Source organism: Megalopta genalis, chromosome 5 (genome assembly GCF_051020955.1).
Source record: "Megalopta genalis isolate 19385.01 chromosome 5, iyMegGena1_principal, whole genome shotgun sequence".
In the NCBI taxonomy this organism is placed as follows: Eukaryota; Metazoa; Arthropoda; class Insecta; order Hymenoptera; family Halictidae; genus Megalopta; species Megalopta genalis.
In genome coordinates, this window is record NC_135017.1 from 19,071,611 (window position 1) to 19,098,466 (window position 26,856).

Sequence of the window (26,856 nt, forward strand, 5' to 3'; positions counted from 1 at the left end):
TTCCAATGGATTGCCAATAGAAATCCATTGGCTTCGTCCAATCCCATTTGTGATGAGTAATTCTCCTACTCCTACTTTCCTGGAAGAAAGTCGTAAAGCGGTCAGCATCTAAAAACTTACGGATGAGCTTTTAATTCGCTAACGTTAAGAGTTATAAGAATTCTATAACACAAAGATTTATTACAACTTAAAACAATGGCTTATATGGTGAATAATTTAGTGCTGCCAAATCTGCATGCAGATACTAGCAACTTAGTTCCAGATTGGCTTCATTCAGAGCAAAGTACTGGAGTAAGTTACGTTTAATTCTGACATGTACATATTTTTAGGTTAGAATGACAGTGCAAAACTTATTTGCTTATAATCATTAACATTGTGATTTCATCAATTATCTTCTATTTCTATAACGTTTTTCATTTCTGTATTAATTAGACATCAATTATGGCATGTGAATTTGATGGAGGAGTTGTGATTGGAGCAGATTCTAGAGCAACAACAGGGTAAGGAGTAAATTTAATTTAAATGAATGTAATCAATTGTTATATTGATAATTTTAACAGTCATTGATGTTCTTTCAGGGCTTATATTTCCAATCGTTTTGCTGATAAATTAACGAAAATAACAGACTACATTTACTGTTGTCGTTCTGGTTCTGCAGCAGATAGTCAGGCCATCGCTGATGTTGTTTCATTTCATTTAAATTTTCTCAAGTGAATATTTCAAATATAATAATTATAATGCTATTATGGTAATTAGTATTGAGTTATTACATCACATGCAATACATTCATAATTTTTTTTTAGAATGGAACTAGGTACAGAACCGTTAGTAGAGACAGCTGCAAGTGTGTTCCGTGACTTATGTTATACCTATCGAGATTCTTTATCGGCTGGGATCTTAGTAGCTGGATGGGACAGCCAGAAGGGAGGTCAAGTTTATAGCATTCCTTTAGGTGGTATGTGTGTACGGCAACCAATTTCTATTGGTGGATCGGGTTCGACGTACGTGTACGGCTACATGGATTCACAGTATAAACCTAATATGTCAAAGGATGAGTGCGTTAACCTAGTTGAAAATAGTACGTAGTTATTAAGCACGATGTCTATACAGCATAATTATTTCACATGATGTGGTACTTATGACGCTTTCACGACTTTATAGCGTTGGCATTGGCGATGTCACGTGACGGTAGCAGCGGTGGTGTCATTCGAGTCGGCGTTATTACAGAAAAGGGAATTGAAAGGAAAGTTATACTAGGCAACGAACTACCACGTTTCTACGAGGGATGAATGCGTTAGCTTTTAAACATAAACAATATATTTACTTATGTTGTATCGTATACTTCTAAAACCATTGTACTGAACAGGTCAAGATTCTTAATTAAATTTGAAAGAGAAAAAAATAACGATTATTTTATTGCCTTCTATAAATTGATCATTAATCGTCGTTATAGAAAGGTTCGAATGACTCCAACGCATCTTGAAAGCCATTAATAAATCTTTGATTCCCGAAAATCGGTTTAGAAACTAAAATAGTGATCATGTATACGACTAAACACATTTACACGACTACAACTATATTTAGGTCACATTATCCACTTACGATTCACTCTGGTATATACCCGGTCGTTTTAACATCGCACTTAATGTCCATTGTCGGTTTAATGAGAAAATTGTTACAATGGCACAATCATGATGTGTGCAATCGCATCAAGCCGCTTCGAGCCTGTATGTGGCTCCTTTCAGATGAACTCTCTGCGGTAGTTGTGACCGGTCTTCCGTGATACCCCTGCGACCTTCTACGGTCAGTCATTACACTTACCCTACCGTCGAACACATCCAGACAATTTTTCTTCCAGTTCTAATGTAAATGGAAACCGTCTTCTTTCTAAGTGTACACGGCGAAGAAAGAAGCACTCGTTAAACTTATAGTTTTTGTAGTTCTGTCATTAATTCGCTGTCCATAATCTGTCCACCGCGAGTGCACGTGAAAGAAAGTAACGGGAGTTTGTCATTCTTATTAGCTTTCCTGACAGAAAAGCTTTAATGGACCAAAAAAGAGCTTGTATGTTACAATAATCGCGGTAAGTACGCTATTCCCACGCACAAACGAGAAAAAAACGAATATTTAAGTGTCTTCTTAATTACAGCTCATATTGCATCGCAACTTCAGCATTAATAACGCGCTTACGATTATAGCGGAGATGCAATATCAGACCTCCAGTATCGGCATACTATAAATATTGTACATATATTGATAGCACTCAACAATGTTTGCTAGATCACATTCAAAATAAAGTTGTTGAATTTTTGTTCTACGAAGCTACTTCGATCGAACGATCGCCTGCAATTCAAAATACGAAGAGCGCTATCTGTTTGTAATTATACATATTTCTTGCTATACATTTGTCTATAAATCGAACGAATTTATTAGCTGTCTAGAAGATCTCCCTTGTATCGCGAGACGCCTAGGGGCGAATCATCGTCCACAAGATTCCGTTTTGCAACAAGATGACTGCGGAAGTTCCGAATGAGGTCTGGTCGCAGGACCGACCCACAGTCCAGGAAGTCAGCGAAATGCTGCGAAATTTCGGCCCGTACGACTACTCTGTATTCGCATTGATGCTGATGGTCTGCGGTACGATCGGAATTTACTTTGGCTTCGTGAAAAAATCTTCGGGCGAAGACGAGTACCTCGTGGGCGGTAGAAATATGGACACTTTCCCTGTCAGCTTGAGTCTTATTGCCAGTTTTATATCAGGTAGGACTTCGTTTGCAAATATTCGTTAAAATGCTCGTCAAATTTTCCACTACACGAAGCACTTACCGTTGAAAAATTAACAATTTTAAAGGCCGATAACGTTCCCGACTCTCTTTTTACAACTTTCAAAGAAGACATCATCGTCTACAATAATATTGTATATCATATAATTGTATGTATTATTATATAATATATACTATATGTATAATATACGATACTATATTCTACGTAATATATATAGTTATATATATATAGTATTGTACATATAATATTGCATGTCATATAATTATATGTATTTGTATAGTTTGATCAGGAACGTTTTCTCACTAAAGATCGTTCTTCGAAGATTTATTAAAAAAAAAAAAAATGGCTTGTTCGAAGTTGCGAGCGTGGTAGAAATTTGGAGACACATTTCGTAGTTTAATTTATCTAATTTCATAATATTATTGTGTATTTGCAACGCGCTGTATCGCATTCAATAACAGAAAGTATTATTGCAATAACAGGCATTTCATTACTGGGCACACCGACAGAAATTTACGTGCACGGCACCAGTTACCTGTTCATCTCATTCGGGGTCGTTATCGTCGGCTTCGTGATGTCCATCATATATTTGCCAGTTTTCCATGAGCTCAAGCTGACGAGTACCTACGAGTATCTCGAGAAACGTTTCGACAAAAAGATCAGGCTGCTGGGATCGGCGCTGTTTATGATCGGTGTTGTAAGTTCCTTCGATCGATCTCACAGCATACAATATCACGTCACCCGATTGTTTCCGTTCGAATTAAACAATTTTGTAATAGAGACACCATACTTTTAGATGACCTGGCTTCCTATCGTCATCTACGTGCCGGCGTTGGCTTTTAATCAAGGTATGATGGCCGTGCGAAAATTCAGCACCCCTCGCGAGAAATACTTAACATAATATTATGTTCTATGTACAGTTACGGGGGCGAATGTGCACATAGTCACTCCGTTCGTGTGCATCGTGTGCATTTTTTACACTTGCGTGGTAAGGAACGATTTTTCTTTCATTTTCGAGGGGAAACGATTAGGCAAGAGATCCAAACAATTGTTTATCGTTCGAATAATAACTAGTCCGATGTTAAATGGTCATCATACTTGAGAATCTGTTGATATGTAAATACAAATTTTGATCTCTCGTTAGCAGCATGCAACCTGCTTCTCGCAAAATCGTTTTTTCACTTTTATAATAAAAGGTACGATTATAAAATAATATCCTCGTTTTTTGTGCCGGTCAGGGTGGTATACGGGCAGTAGTATGGACCGACTTTATTCAGACGTTTATCATGTTCGGTTCCATGCTACTAATCATAATCAAAGGGACATCGGACGTTGGTGGATTATCGGTGGTGCTAAGAAGAAATCTGGAGTCTGGCAGGCTCGAATTGCCCACGTGAGTAATCGACGATCGTGACTCGATTAAAATGCCATTCTAGTGTTAATCGTCGTTAACTTACACGCACCGTCTAATAGGACAGATTGGAATCCTCTCACGAGACACACGATATGGTCGCTCGTGGTTGGCGGATTCTTTCACTGGTTACAAATATCCGCCATTAATCAGAACATGATACAACGGTATCTCTCGTTACCCAGTTTGAAGTCGGCCAGGAGGTATCTAAATTATATTCGTTTACTGGACAGCGGATTTTATGCGTTTACAGCGGGTACGAGCAGACCGAGTGCAGTACATTAAATACTTAGAAGGAAATTAAAAATTCTGTTGCATCGATTTCAACTCGTTTGAACGATTACTAAAACGATGACAATTTTTATTTTGCATAAAAATCCGCTGTCTACTGATTTCACGTATACAGTAAATTCTCCCCAAATAAGGGGATAAAATCTTGTTGTTTCATATTAGTTCGAGGAACAATTATTTCAAATAACTATTTCTTGTTTCCATTTCAAATAAAATTTTCCCGTGTCTGTTGTCTGGACTATCAACGGGAACGCAAAAAGAAGATATGGGTCTTCCCGTTGGTGCGCCCAATGATCTACCGGCGAAGGTAAATTATGCAGAGGAAAAAAATGGTGACGGTGATTGTGGGTTTCAGGGCGCTCTGGATCTTCATAGTCGGTGTTGTGATAATAATGGGAACGTGCGGATACGCGGGATTGTTAATATATGCCTGGTATCATGAATGTGATCCACTTACGACGAAGGTAATGAAGCTTCCGTGACAGATCAATTCCACGGTTCATTCTAAACTAGAAGCGACGGATTTCATATATCCAATCGACATCACTTACGCGTTCGACATTGAATAATTTCCGTTCCGGGCTTCTGTTTATTAGGTCGAGTTCGTAATTACTTTTGTCGCGAGTAACGCCGATCCGACCAGCAATAATTAAGAAATACAGCGATATTAAGGATACACGATTCGAACGAGAATGATTAAACTTAACGATTACAGAAGCCCGAATCACAGTGTTATTTATACAATTATTTTAAACAGTTTAGCAGACTGGTTGATCTCGAAGTTCGAAGACAAAGAGGATCGAATGAAATAAAATGTCCCCCGATGAATTTTGTAAGTTTCAAGGAGAAAACGTTTTTTTTTTTTTTGATATAGCTAGCGGGTGCGAAGGACCAACTGTTGCCTCTGCTCGTCATGAACGTGTTGAAAGAAATGCCGGGACTTCCGGGGCTGTTCGTCGCCGGTGTGTTTAGCGCGGCGTTGAGGTAAATCGAAACCGAACTTCGATCGACGACTCACGAAAACCGAGCTACGTTTCTATCCACTACTGTTTCAGCTCTTTATCTACCGGCCTGAATTCCATGTCCGCCGTGGTGCTGGAAGACTTCATCAAACCGTTCAGGAAGACACCTTTCACGCCCAAAACGGCGGACACTTTGATGAAGCTCACAGTTGTGATTTTGGGGGTAACTTGCGTGGCCCTTGTGTTCGTTGTCGAAAAAACAGGATCTCACGTTTTGCAGGTATTTCGATTCGCAGAAATTAGAACGGGACATTTGTTCGTTTCGTCGAATAAATTAGGGAGAAACTCTAAATACAAGATCGAGTAATTTATAATAATATAGTATATAACAATAATGTGTTTTAGTTAACTACAAGCTTGACTTCAATTACCAGTGGACCTTCTCTGGCTATCTTCAGCATGGGAGTGTTATTGCCCTGGGTGAACGCCAAGGTATTAGCAAATTTACCATTCAATCGAATAATGTTTCACGAGAGGATTAATCAAATGATTTTACAAAATTCAGGGCGCCCTGATCGGCGGGCTTTCCGGTCTTAGTTTCATGAGTTGGATCAGTTTATCGGCCGAAGCAGCGATCGCCAGCGGTAGATTGAAGTAAGTTTCCCAGATTTTTGTAATGTACAGGGTGTGTGGGTTCGGTAAGAATTAGCACTTTCAATGTCTCTTTGTTTCTTCGAAAAATAACGGAGACATACAAGCGCTAATTCGTAATGGCCCACCCTGTATATCGGTATTTAAATCCTTTGTAACATTTGATCAGATTCGACGAGAAACCCATCTCTACGGAGGGCTGCTATTACACGTTTCCTCAGGTAGAGAGTTTGATATTCATCCCCCCTGACAACATTTTGAACGCGGGCGAAGACGATATGCTACCGTGAGTACATTGAAGACTGGATAATTTTTTTCAATTGCAAAATCAATTGACAGCTCGTAAACAGAAATGGACAATTTGGGAAGAGGAGAAATATATATATATATATAAAATACATATTAAAATAAATATATATATATATATATATATATTATATAAATCTAATATAAAATGGACGTTATAATTTAAAAGAATTACATTTTCAGAGAGCCTTTAGCGTTGTATCGTCTGAGTTATCTTTGGTACACTGTCACCGGCGCGTTGGTGACGATGAGCGTCGGTCTTCTCGTCAGTCTCATATCGTCGGAGAATATCGAGAAATTAGATCCAATGCTGGTGGCTCCGGTGATAAGGAGGTTTCTAAAACCGTCCAACAAGGAAGTACAAGTCGAGGTAAACGAATTAGGAAAACTCTATTCAGCCTTTTAGAGTATCGTATTAAACTGTAACAAAAAAAAAGAATCGTTGACTGGACTCACGAGAGCATACGTTTACGGTACAAAGCTATTCGTCTTGGCAATTATAATTGGTAAAATAATATTTCTATAATTTGTTCGTATTCTCGAGAACCAGGAAGCTTAGAAGTTCGCTTAAGGAAGCTTAGCAGTTTCTCTAACTCCTCGGTCGAGAAATTCGCTTTTACATATTTTTCATAGAAATTCAAATCTACGGTCGTCCCCGCAACGAAAAAGCATCACCTAGCTTAACCGTCCCGTTCGCCGTTCTAAATCCTATCGGACGATCTATAAATCTCTTTTGGTCTCCAGATTGGTAATATAGAGACCGGTCTCGAAGTACGAGGAACTAGACAAGAGAACACGACCAGGGACTCTTCATTGGCATGACCTTGACCGACGATCATTGGCGTTGATCGAATCAGGGGTCGACAAATCGTGCACGAGCAAAGTGTTTGGTTGACTGGCTGAAATATTAAATTAGAACGGCCGGAATATAAAACAAGTTAGAGCAATCATGAAAATAAAGTATGGAACGTCTCGGCAGCGTGTTTGAACCCGCGACCCGCGCTGCCAACGAACACGATGAGAGCGTGGCGGCCGCGGTTGTTGCGCGCAGCAACGTGCAGGAACGCGCGACGACGTCCAACGACACGAATCAGCTGCTCACCCTCTCGCCTTACAATTTTTTTTCGTTTCACAACTACGGGCATCAGTGCCACTTTGCCCTTAATAGATCGCCGAGGGGGGAGCAAGAAATTACACGTGTTCATCGTATCATGTACGCTCGCGGCAGCTGTTAGATAATCGTTAGATTGCGGTGCTTCCACGTGCTTCGGCGGAAGCTGAAGCCAGGCGGAAGGTCGGGTAATTTATTAACGGTGGGACCAGCGAGCGACCGGTTCCTGATTTTCTTTGCTCCACAATTGCCGAAATTAAACGGATCTTTCTACGAGCCGGTTTTCGTCGATGAACTTCATTCGTTCGAGCAACACAGTAATTTCTCCCTAATTCGCGCTCAGATTGACCCTCAGCTTGTGCACGGAAACGGACAATTTGGGAAAAGGAGATACGATTATCGGACCCTCCTTTTCATAGCTACCGATTCTAGACAATTATAAAAACAATCGTACAGTAATCGTACCTCCTCTTCCCAAATTGTCCACTTTTGCGAACAAGCTGAGCGTCAATTAGAGAGAGAGAGAGAGAGAGAGAGAGAGAGAGAGAGAGAGAGAGAGAGAGAGAGAGAGAGAGAGAGAGAGAGAGAGAGAGAGAGAGAGAGAGAGAGAGAGAGAGAGGGAGAGAGAGTTTACTGTAAGCAACGCAATATGGAATCGACGCACTGTATAGATACTATATAAATAACCAAGACGATCCGACGTTGTTCTAACAGACAAGAGTATGAACGATCGAACACGAATAGGAACAATAAAAGGAGTGAAACAGGTTGTTTTCATTTTTTACATTTACCCATAGATATAATGTGTTTCAATATTAACGAGGACGTACAAAGTTAACATGTAATGATAGTATTATATAATCTGATAATGTATTATTATTCCAATCTTTTTCGAACGAAGTTGTAACTTCCGTTGGAGGAAATATAAAACATTCGACGCTGAAGAAACTTGAACGTCTCCCGACAACCTATATTTTCTTCACTTTCCGTGACTCGTTACGCGCAACGAAGGATAATAGAAATAAAAGCTGTCCCTTTAAGCGGCGCAAATGATGTGTTCTCGAGGATACAATAAGATTCGGACGGATCGTATATCGCCGTACGTCTCTTTCTCGAGGCGTTTACAGCCTTTCTCGTCGATATAGCCGTGGAATATCGAGATTCAACGTGGTTACTATAGCCACCGGGTCACGGACCCCATGATCTTCTCGTTTCCACACGACCCGGACACCTTATTGTATTCCTCTCGATCGCGTCATTACATCGACGGTCGTATCGCCGACACGGTATAACTATAATACAAGTGCAAGACGCGAACCTTAAAGCGAGTAAATCAAACGTGCTTACTCTCTAATTGTAGAACGAACTTAAGAAAATGAGTATTGCGTATGATCTATACAATTCCGATGTGCCGAGGGAAAACGGCGTTTCCAGCGAAACACTCGATGCGCAACGCGACGCTTCTACACGCGTCGCGCCGTGATTCTACGACTAGAACTAAAGAAAAAAAGAAAATTGATTCTCTCGCAGCAGGAAGCAGTCGGCTTAAGCTTCTCATTCGTCGAACGTGTGTGTTCCGATGGTTTCGATAATTGGCCCCGGAACGCGGGAGCAGTGAATGAATGACGAAACTTAAAAATACATCCGCTGCGCGACCATTCGCGCGGAACCAAACAGATTAAAAAGCGGAAAATAGATGTCTCGACATCACGCGAACACGACGATTTCGTATTCAACCGGTGCGATAAGGTTTTGTTTGGTGCTTCGACAGAAAGGTTTGAATTTCTTTTTTCTTTTTTCTTTTTTGTAGCAGCTGGGTGTGTCGGATGGTATCGACGGGTGACGAGGGGGGGCCAGAAAATTCTTGAATATATTTTATTCGTCCAAAATATATTTTTGTTTTTCTCTCTATCGCATGCGATATGTTGTATGAGCCGATAACCGTGCGCGGCCCGCTCGTCGGGCCGCGTCGCGGGAGATGGTAGAAAAGGGACAACGAAGAGAATCCGTTCGAAAAATAAGTACAGAGATCGGTGAACAGGAATGCGGATAACAGATTTTACATCACTATAATGCTTCGTATATTGCTATCGCTATTATTACGCATTTACAAATACAGCTTCTCGCGTGACAAGGTAAGCTTAAGATCACTTTGATTGGCCGCGGAAACAGACCCCGTGCAGTCCACGGTTGTCTAACGGGTAATGATTATTGAGCATCAGATTCACAAGTACGGGGGGGATTCGAATGTTGAACGTTGGAAATCGCCTGGAAAGCGGCGCGTGTCCGCCGTGGATTGGTTTTCTGACAAAGTTCGCCGTGCCTCTGGCTGGAAAGAATTACGGACCCGGGTTCGGACATTGTTCTGATATTTTGTACTATGAAAGATCTGGCAAACTGCACGGGCGTCCCTCGTTTCCGTCGGTCAGAAGACACGGATGCGACAGACATTTCTCTGCGATAGAATTTTCACCTGTTCGGCACGATTTTGTACCTCTAAAATGCCGGTTTGCGGAAAGCGCGGCGCTCGTCGTACGGTCCAACGGCGTCGCTCCACCATCGGGCCCATTTACCAACAGATCTCGTGGAAGGTTCGGCGCTTTGCTCGTGATCGTTCATGCCGATAAACTTGGCTCGCGAACCAGTGAATCTCTATGGACGATAAAACGCGAGTCGAAAAAGATAATATAAAGTAAAATGGTAGTACAAAATACTTAATTAACATCGCTGCGAATATTTCGATATCACCGTTGGTTAATTAAGCTGTCTTTTGTTCATTTAGAAGTCCCGGACTTCTTGTTACAATGTGCAAACGATCCCGTTAAATTTTTAAGCAATGTCGTACGCTAAAACGAAGGAGAAATAGGAACGCACGATCGCGGATCTTCGCGTGCATTTATTTACATATTTTTGAAATATGAGGAAACATCCGCGTTAACGAACACACTTTCTTTGCACCGATTGCAACATAAAAAATATTCTAGATGGTAAATCGAACGTCCGTTGCACCCTTGGTTTTTATAAAACGATCTGTCGAAGCGGCAATTTGCAGGAAGATCGGCGATCCCTTTGTGAAACCGATTTCTCTCGAACATAGCCAAACGTGAATATCAGCTGAACAATTATTTTGTACGAACAATTATACTGTTGGCAAGCATCCGGAGAACCTTCCACGAAATTCAGTGGATCGAGAACAAGCACGGTCAGGCGTACGCGTTAATTCCTTTAGTGCTACGTTATATTACTTTTACAAAAGTTCCTCGAAATACTGCGAAGTATTACAGATACATATTCGATAAAAACGACGGGACCGAGAAGGTTCCAGCTACCGTCGCATTCTCACTCACTTCATTGTTTCTATCTGTACAACAATCGTCCCCAGATCCTGGCGTAACAACACACGACTACCACTATCGGCACTCGTTTCACTTTACCGGGTTTCTCGGTTGATCCAAGACGGTAACAACCATAAACGAATACGCGTGTAGAAAACCGGCGAACGTGTTCATTTATTCGCGCGTTATCGTATAAAAAACTGCTACGACGATCGCTGTGGAAGAAAATCACAAAAGATTGTTTGTGCTAACGTAAACGTGATCGTCGCAAATCAAATCGAAGCTCGTGGATCAAGTTTGTCGACACCTGTGTGACACGAGTACAGAAGTTCAGGCTCGTGATTATAAATCCAATACGTCGACAACAACGATTTTAGTAGACCCTACTTCAACGCTAAAAATAATTATCACCTATTAAACGACATTGTTAATACTCGTTCGCATGGAGTAACAACAACATGTTTCGGAGGGCAATGCAAAAATACAACGTATTTCGAATTTCATTACAAAATGCGCGTGGAGAAATCGTTGATCGTGATCAACACACGAACACTCTGCACATTAAATAAATGCTCCAACGTAAATGGTTCGCAACAATTTAAAGGAATATATGTATACGCTGCTGTATAAATAAATATACTGTACTGTTGATTGGTACATTGTCGAAAATCGATAATTGAAAAAACGTTAAGGTCTCTACGGTAGAACCTTGTCTATCAAAGTATAAAAATCTATCAAAAAGTATAAAAATTCTGTAGGAAAATAGTCGATTAGTCTTCTCATTACGCCGATACGGTACTTTTCTTGAACTCGCCGCTCGATCTCGTTTAAACAATAATGTTACACGCCTACAAATAAACAACAAGTGCAAGTTAACACCGTCGGAATGCAAAAAGTATCTGCGTCGAACTCGAAGCGTATCCTTTTCGACACTGTACGTTTCTCAACTCATACGCTATGCTTGAAGAATGTCTAATTAGTCACGACGATACTCGCAGTTCGTCGGACAAGCGACCAAGTATTTTCTCTTTCTTTTTTTTTCATTTCTTTTTGCAAACAACGCGTCTCGGTACAAAATTTATACACGCAGCCGCAATAGTTTTCCAGCGAATTGTCGAGGTAATTTCGTTCTAAACAAGCTGTATTTTCTATTTCGTATTTACATTACTCGGCCCCCGTGAAAAAAGGTACCAAAATATATATAAATATATATAAATATATATGTATCTCGTATGACGTGTCGCGATAGAAAAATTAATTAACTAAGATAACCCAGTACGATGCCGCCTCTTAGTCAGTCCGAGGCACACGTTGTGTCGTGTTAAGATTGCGTGTAGAAACGGGGGAACGATGAAGTTATCCACCGTCCACCGTTCTTCCACGATCGTTCCTCGAAACAACGTCGGTTTCTACACGAATCTCTGAACATCAACCGAGCTGCAGCAACTACTTTATGCAGACTAGATCACCATTTTCGAACGAAGAAATAGTTTCGTTTCTCGGTTCCGATCTACGCGAGTATCTTCTGAAAACCAGCGCTTTCGACTTCGTAATTTCGTCAAAGACCAAGCTGTTCCAATGAGCAACAGGCAGAAAGAGTGCTCGATCTCTGCTCTTTCATTTTTCCATTACTTTTCTACCCAATTGCCTCTCTTCCCTATTATAAATCATTATAAATAGACTGCGGATCTTTATCTTTCTTTTGTCTACATCTAAGTCAGTTGAAAATGATACATAGACGTTCTTGAGTTATTTTAAAACTTTCATCGGTTTAAATTTTAGTTCGACATTTTTGTCACACAAATGCGTATAAAATTCGCAGTCTATTTACGAATATAACGGACAGTTCGTAAGAATTTAGACGAGATAACACAGGCTATTTTATGCCCCTTCGATCATTTAATACTAATCTACTTTTACTATTTTATGCTCGGATCAGAGGCGAGTAAATGGACAAAACGCGAACGTCGAACAAAAGAGTAAAGGTTCAAGCAATATTTCTGATCCTTGTACGTTAATATATCTTGATCTTTGTAGAAGTTATAAAATTAGATATGTCGCCGTCCGTCCTGCCTAATTGCAAGAAACATGGCGAACGACTTGAGACGAACTGACCAGGTTCCGAAGGATCGTTCGCGGTTCACTGATATACAAAATATTTACTCGCAGCTTTCGAACCGGCCGACGCTTGTACACAATGTTAATCAATCGTAAATATGTTCACTGTACAAGCAGATCGTATAGAAAATACTTCTCGATCGTATAAATGCTAGGCGTTCGAGGTTCCAAGGACATTTCTCCACCGAGTAACCTCTTCAGTTCTGTTTCGCGATGAAAACGAAAATCAAAGATCGCGTTTAGACGAACGTTCGAACGACAGCTACACAGTGGAAGCATCGAGGACGCGACGATTAAATCGAGCCGAGATCGCACGCGCTTTCGTCCAACAGATCCGAACAGACTAGGGCTCGCTAGAGGACTCGATAAACGCGAAACAACCCCTTTCATTTTCACAACACTATGCTCTCGTCGTATGCTAACAACCGCTACGACCGATTTACAAATATCGTTCGACAGAGCTCGTAATCCCAGAGCGCGTTCAAAGCTGATCAACCTCGTCGTTTTTGGTCCCATTTCGATCTACAATAATTCGATTTGTTTCAACGAAACGAATGCCGTCAAATACCGCGGAAACTGGCAAAACATTGAGCCCGTTTTTACACGCTTTACACAATATCTCTCGATCTTCGTTAAATTTGATAAACATTAAAAAGGAAGAACAACACGAGCAACAAATAAGTTCGAAACTCCAAGTTTCTCGATACGCTGCGAACTGATTCGACGAATCGACATTTTACAGAGCTCTTTCGCTCGCAATGAAAGTTGCATCGTCCCCTATGCTCGTTTACCTGAGGTCTACGCTAAAACGTTGCGCGGCCGACGGACTTCCCAGCGGACTACCTATTATATGCTTTTCGCGGACAATGGAGGACCCGTTGATCGCGTTACGCGGGAAGAACGTGTCATCGAAATGAAACGCGGGGGACAATCGCGCGGACGTCGATGTCGACCCGATCAAAGGAACCTCGTAAACCGCGGGATCGGTAATCTACTCGTTCGTTCTGCTCGTCCTCTGGCTCGAGCAGCATTCTCGTCGAGACTGTCTCGAAGAATGTCCCGTGTGCCGCCGGCGCGGTCGCCGGTCTCGCTTCGACGAGAATAAAGGAACTGAAACGTCTTAACGGACTATTTCTATTTTCGCGCACGATTCTCGGTTTCTTATTGGCTAGCCTACTACCTATCTCTAGATGCGTGAATTGACAGTTCGATGACAGGGAGAGCGCGACGCGAGACAGTTCAAATGCGTTTGTACGTGCTCCGTTCGCGAACGGAGAATCTCAAAGTAGAAAATCGCACGACAAAAACTACGAGTAGACGGCGGCGGGCCGCGATGCAAAAGCTGCGTGGAATTTCTCTCGTTCGCCGTTCCGGCTTCGGACAGCTAGTTTATAAATACACGATACGCCGCGTCGACGACCGCGGCCCGACGATCCCTCGACTCGGAGCGGTTCGCAAGCACGCGCAAGGTGAATGTGATCGAACGCATAGATCATCGACCAACTGAAATTTTACTTAACGATAAACTTGCCTGAGAACGACCGACTCGCGTTGCCTCGTAAAGACGCGATAACATGGAATTTTCCTAGACTTTGTGCCGTTTTCTTTTTCTTTTTTTTATTGTGAGTTAGAAGTCTCCATTGTTCTTGCAATTCTCGAGTGAAGAATGGCCGGTCATTCAGAGCGGTAGAGGTTTAGCGTTAAGAACGAAGAGGAACGAAGGGGTGAACAACGCAAAGTTGTGCACGCTCGGCACAGGCGCCGGCGCGCATTTGATCTGCCTCGATATAAGTGATGCGGAGGCGATAACAGTGGAGATAATGGGAAGTGTTCAAATGGAATCGCACGCAGCGGCCAACTCGAATTGGATCGCCAGACAGAAATTCGTAGCGCGACATCGCAGGCGACACTTCCGAACCTGAACGCGGCGTCTCGTCGCGAATTGGTCGTCGCAACATCGTTCCTATAACTGCTGGCACGGCACGGTTTGCGGCGGCGGTGCTGGCGGCAACGGTGCGTTCTCCTCGTGTATCATCACGAGTTTACCGTACTTCACCATTCTGGTCCCATGCTTTTGCTGCAAACAACATCCTGCTCGTTTAGTACGAACCGCCCTTCTCTATCGTCAACTTTCGAAACTGATAATATCGTTTCCGGTACTATCGCGTGGATGTATCGGTTGGTTGCAAAAGAGTCTGTCCATCTTGAGTAACCAATAAACGTTGCACAAAATTAGATATTTGCCAATGAGTATCACCATGCTGAATGAGTTCGTATGATTCGATCGATTCGCCGACAGACCGCGGATCTTACTGCAGAGAAACTGGCATCTTTCAAAGACGCAATTCATCGAAAAAAATTGTGATCTTTCGCTTGCGTACAGATTTATGCATAAAATCCGCAGTCTATTGCCACTAACGACGCGCCGCTGTTCATGAATATTAAATCATTTTAATCTACAATGTTATTAATTAACAAAAGAAAGAACAAACAGTATGAATTTCAATTGCAAGCAGTTTCGTAACTTGGCGTCTATCGATTATAATACCGCACCGAACGCGAAGATCGTGTCTCGAAACAACAGTTGCTGTGATTTTTACTTCATCCGTCACGTATGATTATAATATTTATGATCGGGCATACAAAATAATAAAAGAAAGAACGCTGACAAAATCACTTATTTATCGCGAAATGTAAATACACGCTGCCATGATACGAGCACGTTTCACCGTTGATACACCGAGGTTGCATTAATAACAAAAAAAGAAAACGATCGTGCAATACTGTATGCCTCTCTATTCTCTCAAAACAATCAAAATCGTATGTATAAAATAAGCGAGCCTTATTACGCTACGCGAGACTTATCATGAAACTGTTTGTACTGTGCATTACCTGCGACATCGTTCCCGCTGTCCAGCTACCGTTGCTGCTCCCGCTGTCGCTTCCGCTGGATGTGATACCGTCCTCGAGGACGAGCTTCGTCTCGAACCCCTCGACCTCCAGGTCCAGATAGAGCTGGCCCAGCTGGTCGTTCACCAACAAAGGCTGATTGAAATTCTTTAAGGCGTCCATGTCCGCTTGGAGCACCTCGGTCAGTGTCTTCGGGTGTATTTGGTACTCGTATATCAGTTCTGGCGTCAGCTGGACACCTTCGAGCCAGGGCGGCTCTTTTCTTCGCTTACCTTGATGCTGCTTCGTGTTCTCCTGAAAAAAACGGACAGATATAGTCGGCGGAAAGAGGATAGACCGTTATCGTATCAAAGGCTACCAAATTAGCTACTAAATTCTTACTGAAACTGGTTTGCCACTTTTTGGTAACTGTTAAGCGTCGACTCACCTCGGGCAGGTACTCCGTCGGTTTCTGGTCCGGGTTGCAGCTGCTGTCGCTGCTCTTGTACAGGAAACTGCTGTAGAAGCTTGACGAGCTCGATTCGTCGACGTTGTAATCGTTCTGCTTGTGCACCTTTTGAGTGACCGGCGTCGGAGCGTCTACCAGGCTGGAGCAACCGCCGTCCATGCTGACGCAGGACGAGAACAGCTCGCCGGGTGATAATACCTGATAAAGATTGAATTTCTAATATAGTAGAAACGACGGGAATTATTCGATATCCGAGCTGTATGCCAAGCGTGAACAAGATCAGCGTACCTTTTTCGAGGACTCGGACATCGCCATGGTGCTGCCTGGTTCCGCTTTGACGCTGGTCGCCTGACTCGCCGGTCGCTTCCGTTCCAAACACTTGTCAACAACAGACTGGTTGTTAGTTTCGCGCGTAACCGGCGTCAGTTCAGGGGTCACGAAAGGCCTGTACATCATGCCGGCTGGCGGCGGGCCACCGAACACCGGAGGACAAATCACTCCGGCCATCGTCGTCGTCACGTACGACACTGGCACGAACACTGGAAAATTCGATTGGAACGCTCGATCATCTTTGTTCCCGTGAAAATCTCATTCTTCTACAGAAGCTTGCGAGTTAACGAATCGACAAGGACGAGTTTAGATGGATAAACGAGATAAATAGATAAAGACGGGTATAGAGATAAATGAGATTAGTGAAGAAAGGCGAATTAAATCAGGCGAAATTTGAAAGTTTCGGGTTGCTGGAACAATAGCTGATTCTAACTGACTTCTCTCAGTCTAATGGATTCCAAAGCGCACGGATGATAGCTTATGAACACTTTGAGACGTAAGTTAAGAAACCAAACTGTTCTGACAAGTGTCATGTGTGTTATTCTCGGCAACGTTTTATCGCGTGTCTATTGCACACATCTCTTTTTTGTGTTTGTGTATTCTGTTGTAAACTGGACTGTGTATCTCTATGCGATTGTGGTCTAAGAAGAGAAAGTTGTAAACTATACTGTTCCGCAGAACTTGTAATAACGATAATTGTAATAATTGTATTAATTGTATTCATTGGTCATTTGGTTTGCTTCTTAGCTTTTGCCAGTAAGTGCATCAATTTTCTCTGTATTTCTTACTTCTCTGTTTCACTCCTTCCTTTTCGTACTCTATTCTAAAGTCATTCTTTGAAGAAGAATGTACATACTGTAAGGATTGATCTGTGGCTGTTGCATGGATTGGGGCGGGCTTGGCTTCTCCTGCATCGGCGATAAAACCGGATGGTCCTTGGTTTGTGGGACCGGAACATAATATACCGGAATCATCGACGGCAGTACTGGTATCCTGGGTATTGCTTGTGTATTGGCGCTGTAATTTGAACAGAATCATTGGCCGATAGATACTTCGGTAATTCGTGAGTAGATTATCCTATCGAATCAGCTCTTTCGAGGATTAAAAAGGATTGCGAATATAGTCTCGCAATCTGTCTCAAACAGAATCTCAGTTTACAGTAATTGTTAGCCAGTTGCATGCGATGATAAGATCTAACTTGAAAAATGTGCATTCGTTAATTTTACATTTCTTCAGGTTACACGTCTCTCGATTATCTGATATTTAAGCTCCTACAACACATTGTACATCGTGTATAATGAAATGGAAACATTTTCACGTGGCCAAAAAGTTAGGATAACGTGTTCAGTCATTTCGTATTGCAGATTGACTCACTTTGGTAGCACGTTGCTTGGCTGAGCAGGCGGCGGAGGCGGCACGGTCACCGACAAAGGTTGCCACAGGTTTATGTTGCCACCAGCTTGGATAACAGTCGATTGATCGAGACTCATGCTTGCCACCGTCGTAGTGACGTTGGTAGGGAATTGACCCGCGGTACTTGTTCTCGACATTTCCTCGTGCTTGGAGATCTGATGAAACAGTATATACACTGTCTTTAGCAAAAGTTAGAGATCAAACCGAAGACACGCTCGCGTAGATTAAACAACTCTTATCTCTACAATCAACGAGTACCGTCGTTAAACTCCTAGTAATTGTACGTTTCTGACGTACATTCGCACGACCACGGAATAGTGAAACGATGAATAGCAATGACTTAATATAAGAACAACTCTCACGAACAACAGAAATGTTCCCAGTTCAGTAAATCGTATTGCATTGTCGTCGAAAGATACAAGGTATAACTAACTTTAAAACTATCTCCCTCCCAGCTGTGGCTTCCGGTTCTCTTCACCCCGTGACCCTGATTGATGAAATGCGCGTTCGGGTCCCCGGACATTTTCTCGGTCTTGATCCGCGAATCCTTCAGCTTGTCGCTGTTCTTGATACTGGAACGGAGCTCCCGATGCTTCTGCATCATCAGTTTCTCCATGTCCTCGTTGTGACGATTCAATAGCGACTCGGTCAGGGTGGGTGGCTTGAAGCTTTCGGTGGTGGTGGTGTTGCTGGCGGTGTTCGAGGTGTTGCCTCTGCTCGCCGAACTGGTCTGATTGTTGGACCCGCTGCTCAGATTCTCGGCGCTACCGCTGCCGCTCGCGCCGCTTCCGTTAATCGGCGACATGCATTTCCTTGCTATCGATAACATTATTATTATTATTACGTAACAATATTTATCTCGTCAAAGAAATTTCGATAGAGTGCAAAAGAAGAAGAAGAAGAACTAGAAGAAACGTTAAATCTAAATACCTGCTGAGTTCGGACTGGTCTTCTCACCCTCGTCGTTGCTGGAATTAATGTTCTCCTCGTCGCTGCCGTACATGGTGGTCACCGGGGGTTTGCTCTTAAAGAATCTTTCGATATTCTCATTGTAGTTGAGCTGATTGTAGCTCGGCGGCGTCTCGGTGGATGATTTACTGTCGTAGTACTCGTGATGGGGCGATATCTCACCGAGCATCACGCTGTCGTGTTCCTGCAACAAGGGATTGCGTGATCCCTTCACAAGTATATTGTAGCGACTTAGAATGAGTTGTCACATGATTTTCGTCACTGTCAGTTGTTTTGCATATTTGCGTTGCGTTGCGTTAGGGGGAGGGGGGGGGGCGGTTACGAAATTGTTCTACTTCCGTGTTACCGGGTTATTCGGTCGCGAACAAATTCACCGGTTAAAAACAAAACACGCTTGTTACCGCGCGATGCAAAAGGAAGGGGGGTAGTTGGGGAGGATCCAGCGACCACGCGTGTGTCGGCCAACGCGAGACTTGCCACCGCAAAAATGCAATTTTTTTACAGCGCACGAGCGACCAGTTGATCAACTTATTCATTTTGTTTCCCAGGCCTGCGACAAACTGTTACTTCGACTACAGCACAACTTCGACCAACTTCCTACCAAGTCCGTTATTCCAACCGCGCCCAGCCCACCCGCGCCTTCCTCATTCGCACACTTGCTCCCCTAGGCTTCCCTCGAATCGTGTTTCGACGCATCCCCGGCGAAGAGAATCGACGCGCGGATCGATAAAAAATCGTCGAAACGATGATTCGACCTGCTACTGAAAATCGCACGCCGTCCAACCGCGGCTCGCCCACGGGTTTTCTCGCGTGTAACTCGGCCTCGAGAACACGTTGGGAGAACGTTCGTTTCGAAGATAAACGCCGGAACAAGATCGTAGCCAGAACAAGATCGAACGATCGACGGACGAAAGGTGGTCGATCGTTTCCGCCGAAAATCCGAGAGACCGCCGAATCATTCGCACACAGCCCCGGACACGCTCGGTCCGCCATTCTCGCCCTCTCGATTCCTCTCGTTAGTTTCAAAACCTTGTAAGCGAAGAGACACGCGGGGCCTCTATTCACGAACGTCACATATTGCAATAATTTATCAATACACTTGTAGCCGTTAGCTGTACCGATCGTTTCTCGTGTGCTAGAAAATCGCGACCACGTAGCAGCAGGGTTCGTCGGAAGGGGTTCCGTCGACATTTCGAAAACGTCCGGTCGAAAAGGGTTCGCAGCTTCGTGACAGACGTACGAACGATCCAATGCGGTTCACGGGATCTGCGAACCGATTGGTGACCGTGAAACGCAACCAGCATTGTATCCTTGCGAAATCGCAGTCGAGAAGGTACGACGAGGAAAATCTTCTGGAACTTGGAGACGAGGGAGGAAGTTCTCGTAACGAAGAAGAACCGCCGTCTGGACACCCCAAAACTCCACGAAAATGAAACGCACGCAGCCAGGCAAATCCACGGTCGACGAAAGTTGCGCGAAAGCTTGGAGCGACGAGAAGACAGCGCGGAATAAGGAAACGTCTTCTCCGTTGGGGTGGTGTACTCTGTCGCGAGAATTCAATGAAAGCGAGATCGGATCGAATGCGCCTTTGAATCGAGCGATCGATCCGCCGAGGAGGAGATCGAGGAGATTTGCCGACGACATCGACCCCGCCGAAACTCGAGGATTACCGGACACAATTGTCCGATGAAACGCCCATTATCTACGTTCGGTTTTTCTCTGCGACACACGCTTCTCGGCTCTCCCACGGTCCGTCGGCGTTCGTTCGTCCGCGGACGCCGGGAAAACGGGAGCGATCAGTTACAGTATGTTCCAAACTGTTGCAATGGAGGTTGACATTGTGAGTCGAAATGGTTCTCTAAGATTTTCGTTTCTAATCAAGTTTTAACGAATAATGATAATTGAATGAAAGATATGTAAGTAGACTTACCAACAACGTCCCTACAAGGTTTTGAAATTGACGCTATCCATCACCGGACCTACGCAATTCTCTCAGTTTGCCCTCCGTCCTACGAAACAACTTGGTAGACGGTTCATAGAATTTTCGTTTCCGCTCTCTCTCTCATTACTCTCTTTCTCTCCTCTTTTTTTCTCTTTCCCCGTTTTCCGTTCTCTTTAACATTAGTTCTTACTTACGCGACTAGCCACGTACGAAATTACGGTAGCAGGTGTGCGTGAATTACCCTAACTTGCGAGAAATACGTGGCTACAGTGTTACTTTTGCGAGACAACCATCCGGTTAGATCGTGACACCAGGCTGTAAAATGTTTAATCAATTGCTGTGTACCTTTTACTCACCTTGCACCCATTGCTTTGCAATTATCATCTAAGATATTCGCCGACGTATACCCGCAGGAAGCAACCAGAGCCTCGGTTTCCTTTTTTTTTCGTTCGTCGACGTAAACTCGAACACGAGAACGCGTCGCGGAATTCGGACTAAACGAAACGAAACGAAACGAAACGAAACGAAACGTGGCGTGACGAGAAGTTCAATTATCTGGTCGCTTCCTGAACAAACGTATCAGCCGAGAATATTTTCCCCGTCGTCCACCTAAGTCGATTATACTCTACTTACGTCATGCTTTTCAGAGCGGTCCAGCAAAGAGAAAAGAAATGCTTGCGACCTGGCGTCGAGAGAGAACCGCTCTAAAATCGCTACGTACCGCAATCGTTCGAAACTTAATACGTCGTTTGGTGCCACGAAATGCCAATGATCATGGACGGTGGCCGAAATTATTCTACTCTAAAGATTTCTCCTAGAAACGGGCGCACCCCTTGCACCGCGATTTCTTTCGCAGCCGCGTCGCGATTGTCAGTTTCTCTTCGCTGATAAATTCCTGGGCGAGCAAGAAAAAGCCTTCGCTTTACAGCGTTTAAATATTGATAATTAAAGTGGCGAATTTGATTTCCATGTATATTTGATAGATCGTCGTTTCAGTGCAAGGGGTTAACTATAGTTGTGCCAATAATGTAATTCGTATAATCATTAACTTCAACATCTGGCGACAGTGTAAGCTATTACACAGAGATCTCATTGTTTAAAAAGAACGCGGATTTAAGACGGATCTGGATGCGCGATTTTTATATATCCAGAATTTTCTACAAGCTGTCTAGTATTTTTGCTTTACATTCGACCGAATCCTAATTTGATTCTGTTCGATAATATAATCGCCGGCCGATTCAAGCGTTCAATTTGTGCTTGTAAACACTAACATTACAACGCTGTAATAGCGAGCTCTATTCTATACTTGAAAAATATGAAATTTCTTGTTCGAGCACAATAACTTGGCCACTTCCGGCGAGTTACCAAATTAAGAAGATTCTCAAGCATCGCAAATTTCTTTTTTCTTGTACCGTGCCGATTGGTTCCTATGCGTTCTCGGCACGACGCGTTCGCGTTGTTCTCCGTTAAATTATTAAAACGGCATCTACCAAAAAGATGTTCGAAAAAGGAGACAGCGGGATCGAGAACATCGGCGGCGAACGGATCGTTGGGAAAACGCAATCGTCGGAAACGTTGCGTCTACAAATATCTAACAATAAGATTCGAACAGGTTCCACGTAATCTCGTCGCAGGCAGAACGTGGTAAATATGTATAAGAGAATTAAGTATACTTTTTTTTCTTTCTCGTAGCATGCCACCAGAGCGCGTCATAGGCGTAACTACTAGTAGCAGAATAGATAAAAAAGTGTCGGCGATACTAAAACGTAGCTAATAGTCACCGAAAAACTCCTGTCGTCGGCAGCGAGCACATCTTTGCCAAGACCGGGTGCCCTCGTCTCCTGGAGCAGATTTTCCATGAAGGACGCGAGGTCCTTGCATCTTTTCGACACGTCGAGCTCCGCTATATCTGACTTTCTTTGGATGTTCTGCGCAGACGTACGATAGAACAAAAGAGAAAAACGTTGGGGATTGAGTGGACACATTAGCTGGGAATTAAGTGTTTTTTTTTGTTTTTTTTTGGTTCGTTCGGTTGCGACTATTAATATAACAGGACCTAATTCGATCGATCTTTCCTGTCCCGTTTACGTTCCTCGATTCGATTTATTGCTAGCCTATTGCTCGCCGTTTACTTCGCAGTTGTCTACCGGTTCAGATCGGGCCGAGAGGCGATCAGACTTTTTGTCACCTTCGGAAAGAACGGCAAACTCGAGAGTATCGTTTTAATCGCGCACGATTTATCTCGACAATTTTCGTCTCGAATTTTTCTGCGACGATAGAAACGATCTTCGAAATTCTCTCTAAAATTGGTCCGACACCTCCCGACCCGCGTATCCGCACATCCCCTTCATGGTATACGTATCAGGTTCGTGTATTACGTGACACGTGAACCATATATCTAGAACGTGCATTCACAATAGTTTCGTGGCGTTCAATACCAGATAATGATCAGACCAAGTTCAATGTAATCGCCGCGACAATTAGAGCGGATCGATGCTCGAAGAAACAAACAAATTCCATGTTACGTATGCTTAATGACTTGCCGGTGCTTTCATCATTCCCAGCTGAAAGAAGGGATGGCGCTTTCTGTCTCGAATCCGGAACCATGCGTTTGCCGAATGAATTTATATTCGAATAACGAACGACTTTTTGTGCAAATGAATTCTTGCTTGAATGAATTCTTATTCTAATGTATTATTATACTAATGAATTCTTGGTCGAATGAATTCTTGTTCGAATGAATTCTTGTACAAATGAATTCTTGTACAAATGAATTCTTGTACAAATGAATTCTTGTTCGAATAAATTCTTACTCGAATAAATTCTTATACAAATGAATTCTTGTTCGAATGAATTCTTATACAAATGAATTCTTGTTCGAATGAATTCTTGTTCGAATGAATTCTTATACAAATGAATTCTTGTTCGAATGAATTCTTATACAAATGAATTCTTGTTCGAATGAATTCTTATACAAATGAATTCTTATACAAATGAATTCTTGTTCGAACGAATTCTTATACAAATGAATTCTTGTTCGAATGAATTCTTATACAAATGAATTCTTGTTCGAATAGATTCTTATACAAATGAATTCTTACTCGACCGAATTTGTATACAAATGAATTCTTGTTCGAACGAATTCTTGATCAAGCGAATACCGCTGAACGCCACGGCGCTACGGGTTTTACCTTTTCGAAAGGACTCGACAATCGTCGGACATACACGCACGGCCAATTAGACATTATTGCGCTCTAACTATGTAGATACACCGCTGGGTCGGGGCGGATCTGATCGGTGAGAGAAAACGTACCTCGTCGAGAAGCGCCCGTATTTCCCCTTGTATGATCTTGGACTCTTTGATCACCTCCTCGCTAATGTTGACCAGCTGGCCGAACTCGGTGGCGCTCGGCAAGCGGAATATATCGGAATTCGCCGGGCCCTTCAGTACTCTGTGTTGACCTACGACAAACTCTAGTTTTTTCGTCCAGGGATTGATAAAGGACGACCACTCGGTTTCGAGGACGACGTAGCCACCGTTCTGCACTCCGAACCTGTAGGGTTTCGATCTGAAGGAGGCACCTTCGAGCCTGATCACCTGTTCAACGATACGCGTATAAGTATTGAATTAATCGAGGGGCGGGTGACTAATAACGCCGATTCAGAATATTTTATTATTTGTCGTGTGTGTATATGTCGTACGGGACGCTCTCGGGACTCGCACGTCTCTTTTGCTCGCACTTTTTTCTACGGATTCACACCCGTATCTTTCTCTCGTCCGTATTTACTCCCTAGTCTCTCTATCATTCACACCTATCCCCGTACCGTTTCGTTCTTTATTATTATTATTATTATTTGTTTTTTTGTTCGATTTTGATTTTGACTCGTAATTTCTCGATTAATCGATTATACTTTCGTGTCACCGATCGAAGCCTATGAAAACAATGGTTGTTTTTTTCGGTTCTGGGATGCGCATGCTCACAGTCTCATAGATGTCTTTGATGAATGGCAGATCCTCGGGATGGTAGAAGTCAAACAGCGAACGGCCGACCATATCCTGTGGTAGGTATCCAAAGTATTGGACTACGTCGGGATCGACATGGGATAGGTAGCACGTCGCTGTGTGCCGGGTCGTGAATATCGAAGATATTATCGTTTCTTCTGGCGCTGCGGAGAACGATAATAAAAACAAAGGTCGGGGTCATTCTATCTCTTGCCAGACGGTTCCACCGTAATGAAAAGTTTTAGTCATTTGAATGGCACGCGTTAAAAGCAAAAAAACAACTACAAATGTACCTTCGCAGAAAAGCCTGCGTGCGCGCGATTTACTTGCTCTTTTGTTTGATATTTTCTTTTTGTTCCCTTTCGTTTGGTTACTTTTATCATTACCGTCATTTACCGCTTTCGTTATCTCTATCCGATCGTTCAGTTAGTCGTTATTGCTCTTTTTTTCTCTCTCTCTCACTCTTTTTCTCTCTCTCTTACTCTCGCTCTCGTTCCCTTTCCGTCTGTTTTATACGCACCTTATTCGTTTCGTATAACACAGGATACATTATTTTTGCACGACACCTTCGGAACAAAAGAACTATTTAGATTACAACCGAATGCCAGTTTCGGTCATTCGTTCATGCGAACCCTTCAACAGGCTTCTCTGTAGCTCTCTCTCTCTCTCTCTCTCTCTCTCTTTTTTAGCATGGCACACTGAAAGACTGACTTCGGCTAGCGCATTAATTCGCTTAAACAAGCTTAAAGCAATTCGCTTAAGCAATTACAATGTTTTATAACTGGTCGATGGATAAGCGCACGAGCAAGTTTCAAAGTAAAAAGATCATTCTAAATCGGATCTAAAACATTCTGCCGTTTTCGAAACAAGTTTCCAATGGACACTTTCGTGTGTTATAATGATTTTAGCAACGATATTAACCAATGATTGCGATTCGAATTGTTAATGGGAGAAACGGTGCAGTCAGCATTTCTGGTGAAGATCGATTGGAAAGATATAAAAATAAATTGAAATAATGGATTCTCTCTTTATCCGACGAGCGCTAACGGCAGTCAACCTTGTATCGCTCTACAACTACACGAACAAACGAAACGCACAAACATGGAAAGAAATTATTGCGAAATCTTCTCCGTGTAAGCGTTAATGCCAGAGCGAGGGGAGAATGAAGCTTAATTAGAAAATTATATGCCAGCTAAGGAAACCAGAGCAATTAAGTTACGTACGTCTTCGTCGTACCTGGACGCGTTTATGTGCACGATAATTGATAACTTATCTCGATTGGAAATATCAACAAGCTCGAACGAAAACGTACCGCCACGATGTGGCATAATCTTTTCGCGTCACTTTCACCAATTACTGTCTCGACTGCTTGAAAGAAAATAAATGTATTGTTACTTATTCTCTGTGCCGATAACACCACACACAGAAAGCCGTACGGTAAAAAGCCAAACTGTTAGACGCAAGATTTCAGTCAGAAAATATTTTCGATCTTCTTTCGATCGCGTTCCGCCCGACAACGCGAGAAAAGAGAAACATTCGACGTGCATCGTTTCTTTTCTCTTTCTCGGACCCGTTTCGCTCGAGACACCAACAAGCGGTTAAATTATAAACGTTAACGTTTGCGACACGGCTCCGACAAGCAAAGCATGGGGTGAAGCCTTTCGTCTATCGACGAAAAACGATGATGCGAAGTGCGCATGTTAGAATAGAATTGTTTCCGTTGAAATGAATCATCGAAACAGTGGTCTCCAAACTGAACGAAAACGAAAAACTGGCCAGATGACGAGAAAAACGAATAAATGAGCAAACGACAAAGATGAGAGACTATCAACATCGTCGCGAGTCTTCGAGTAAACAATTCTGATTTAATAG

At 42.9% G+C, this 26,856-nt stretch overlaps 3 protein-coding genes across 15 annotated transcripts in view; 2 read left to right on the forward strand and 1 right to left on the reverse strand.

The window, feature by feature from the left end:
• Positions 1–71: 71 nt before the first annotated feature.
• Prosbeta1 (proteasome beta1 subunit) lies at positions 72–1,405 on the forward strand. The gene is made up of 5 exons (XM_033469274.2): positions 72–291; positions 433–500; positions 579–710; positions 804–1,078; positions 1,162–1,405. The coding sequence occupies exons 1-5, from the start codon at positions 196–198 to the stop codon at positions 1,287–1,289; spliced, it is 699 nt and encodes a 232-aa protein (XP_033325165.1). The 5' UTR covers positions 72–195; the 3' UTR covers positions 1,290–1,405.
• A 332-nt stretch (positions 1,406–1,737) lies between these two features.
• LOC117219812 (sodium-coupled monocarboxylate transporter 1) lies at positions 1,738–8,283 on the forward strand. 4 transcript variants are annotated; one of them, XM_076521625.1, is made up of 16 exons: positions 1,738–2,083; positions 2,150–2,244; positions 2,434–2,760; positions 3,267–3,481; positions 3,581–3,632; positions 3,705–3,772; positions 4,023–4,177; positions 4,258–4,398; positions 4,842–4,950; positions 5,361–5,470; positions 5,542–5,728; positions 5,854–5,940; positions 6,014–6,102; positions 6,269–6,385; positions 6,589–6,775; positions 7,150–8,283. In XM_076521625.1, exons 3-16 carry the CDS (start codon positions 2,511–2,513, stop codon positions 7,225–7,227), a joined length of 1,845 nt encoding a protein of 614 aa, XP_076377740.1. In that variant the 5' UTR covers positions 1,738–2,083; positions 2,150–2,244; positions 2,434–2,510; the 3' UTR covers positions 7,228–8,283. The 4 variants fall into 4 exon arrangements, with proteins under 4 accessions (XP_076377740.1, XP_076377739.1, XP_076377741.1 ...); XM_076521624.1 differs by having other exon boundaries at positions 2,150–2,760; XM_076521626.1 differs by lacking the exon at positions 2,150–2,244.
• Positions 8,284–9,377: 1,094 nt separating this feature from the next.
• Positions 9,378–26,856, reverse strand: part of per (period circadian regulator) — a 33,956-nt gene continuing 16,477 nt past the window's right edge. For 6 of the 10 annotated variants that reach the window (XM_033469259.2, XM_033469260.2, XM_033469263.2 and 3 more), the window contains 11 exons: positions 24,964–25,148; positions 24,295–24,579; positions 22,763–22,909; positions 19,001–19,247; positions 18,504–18,886; positions 18,032–18,225; positions 17,514–17,674; positions 16,616–16,866; positions 16,307–16,525; positions 15,862–16,173; positions 9,378–15,046 (listed from right to left, as the gene is read on the reverse strand). In XM_033469259.2, coding sequence (XP_033325150.2) covers positions 14,933–15,046; positions 15,862–16,173; positions 16,307–16,525; positions 16,616–16,866; positions 17,514–17,674; positions 18,032–18,225; positions 18,504–18,886; positions 19,001–19,247; positions 22,763–22,909; positions 24,295–24,579; positions 24,964–25,148 — 2,498 coding nt within the window. In that variant the 3' untranslated portion in view covers positions 9,378–14,932. Of the gene's footprint in view, positions 15,173–15,861; positions 16,174–16,306; positions 16,526–16,615; positions 16,867–17,513; positions 17,675–18,031; positions 18,226–18,503; positions 18,887–19,000; positions 19,248–22,762; positions 22,910–24,294; positions 24,580–24,963; positions 25,149–26,856 lie in introns of all 10 variants that reach the window. The other 4 variants (XM_033469266.2, XM_033469265.2, XM_033469264.2 and 1 more) reach the window with 2 other exon arrangements.

Coding starts and splice junctions, on each gene's coding strand:
- Prosbeta1 (XM_033469274.2), top strand. CDS start 196: ATGGCTTATATGGTGAATAATTTAGTGCTGCCAAATCTGCATGCAGAT. Junction 711..803: donor TTTCATTTAAATTTTCTCAA/GTGAATATTTCA, acceptor ATTTTTTTTTAG/AATGGAACTAGGTACAGAAC. Junction 1,079..1,161: donor CGTTAACCTAGTTGAAAATA/GTACGTAGTTAT, acceptor ACGACTTTATAG/CGTTGGCATTGGCGATGTCA.
- LOC117219812 (XM_076521624.1), top strand. CDS start 2,511: ATGACTGCGGAAGTTCCGAATGAGGTCTGGTCGCAGGACCGACCCACA. Junction 4,951..5,360: donor GTGATCCACTTACGACGAAG/GTAATGAAGCTT, acceptor TTTTTGATATAG/CTAGCGGGTGCGAAGGACCA. Junction 6,386..6,588: donor GGCGAAGACGATATGCTACC/GTGAGTACATTG, acceptor TTACATTTTCAG/AGAGCCTTTAGCGTTGTATC.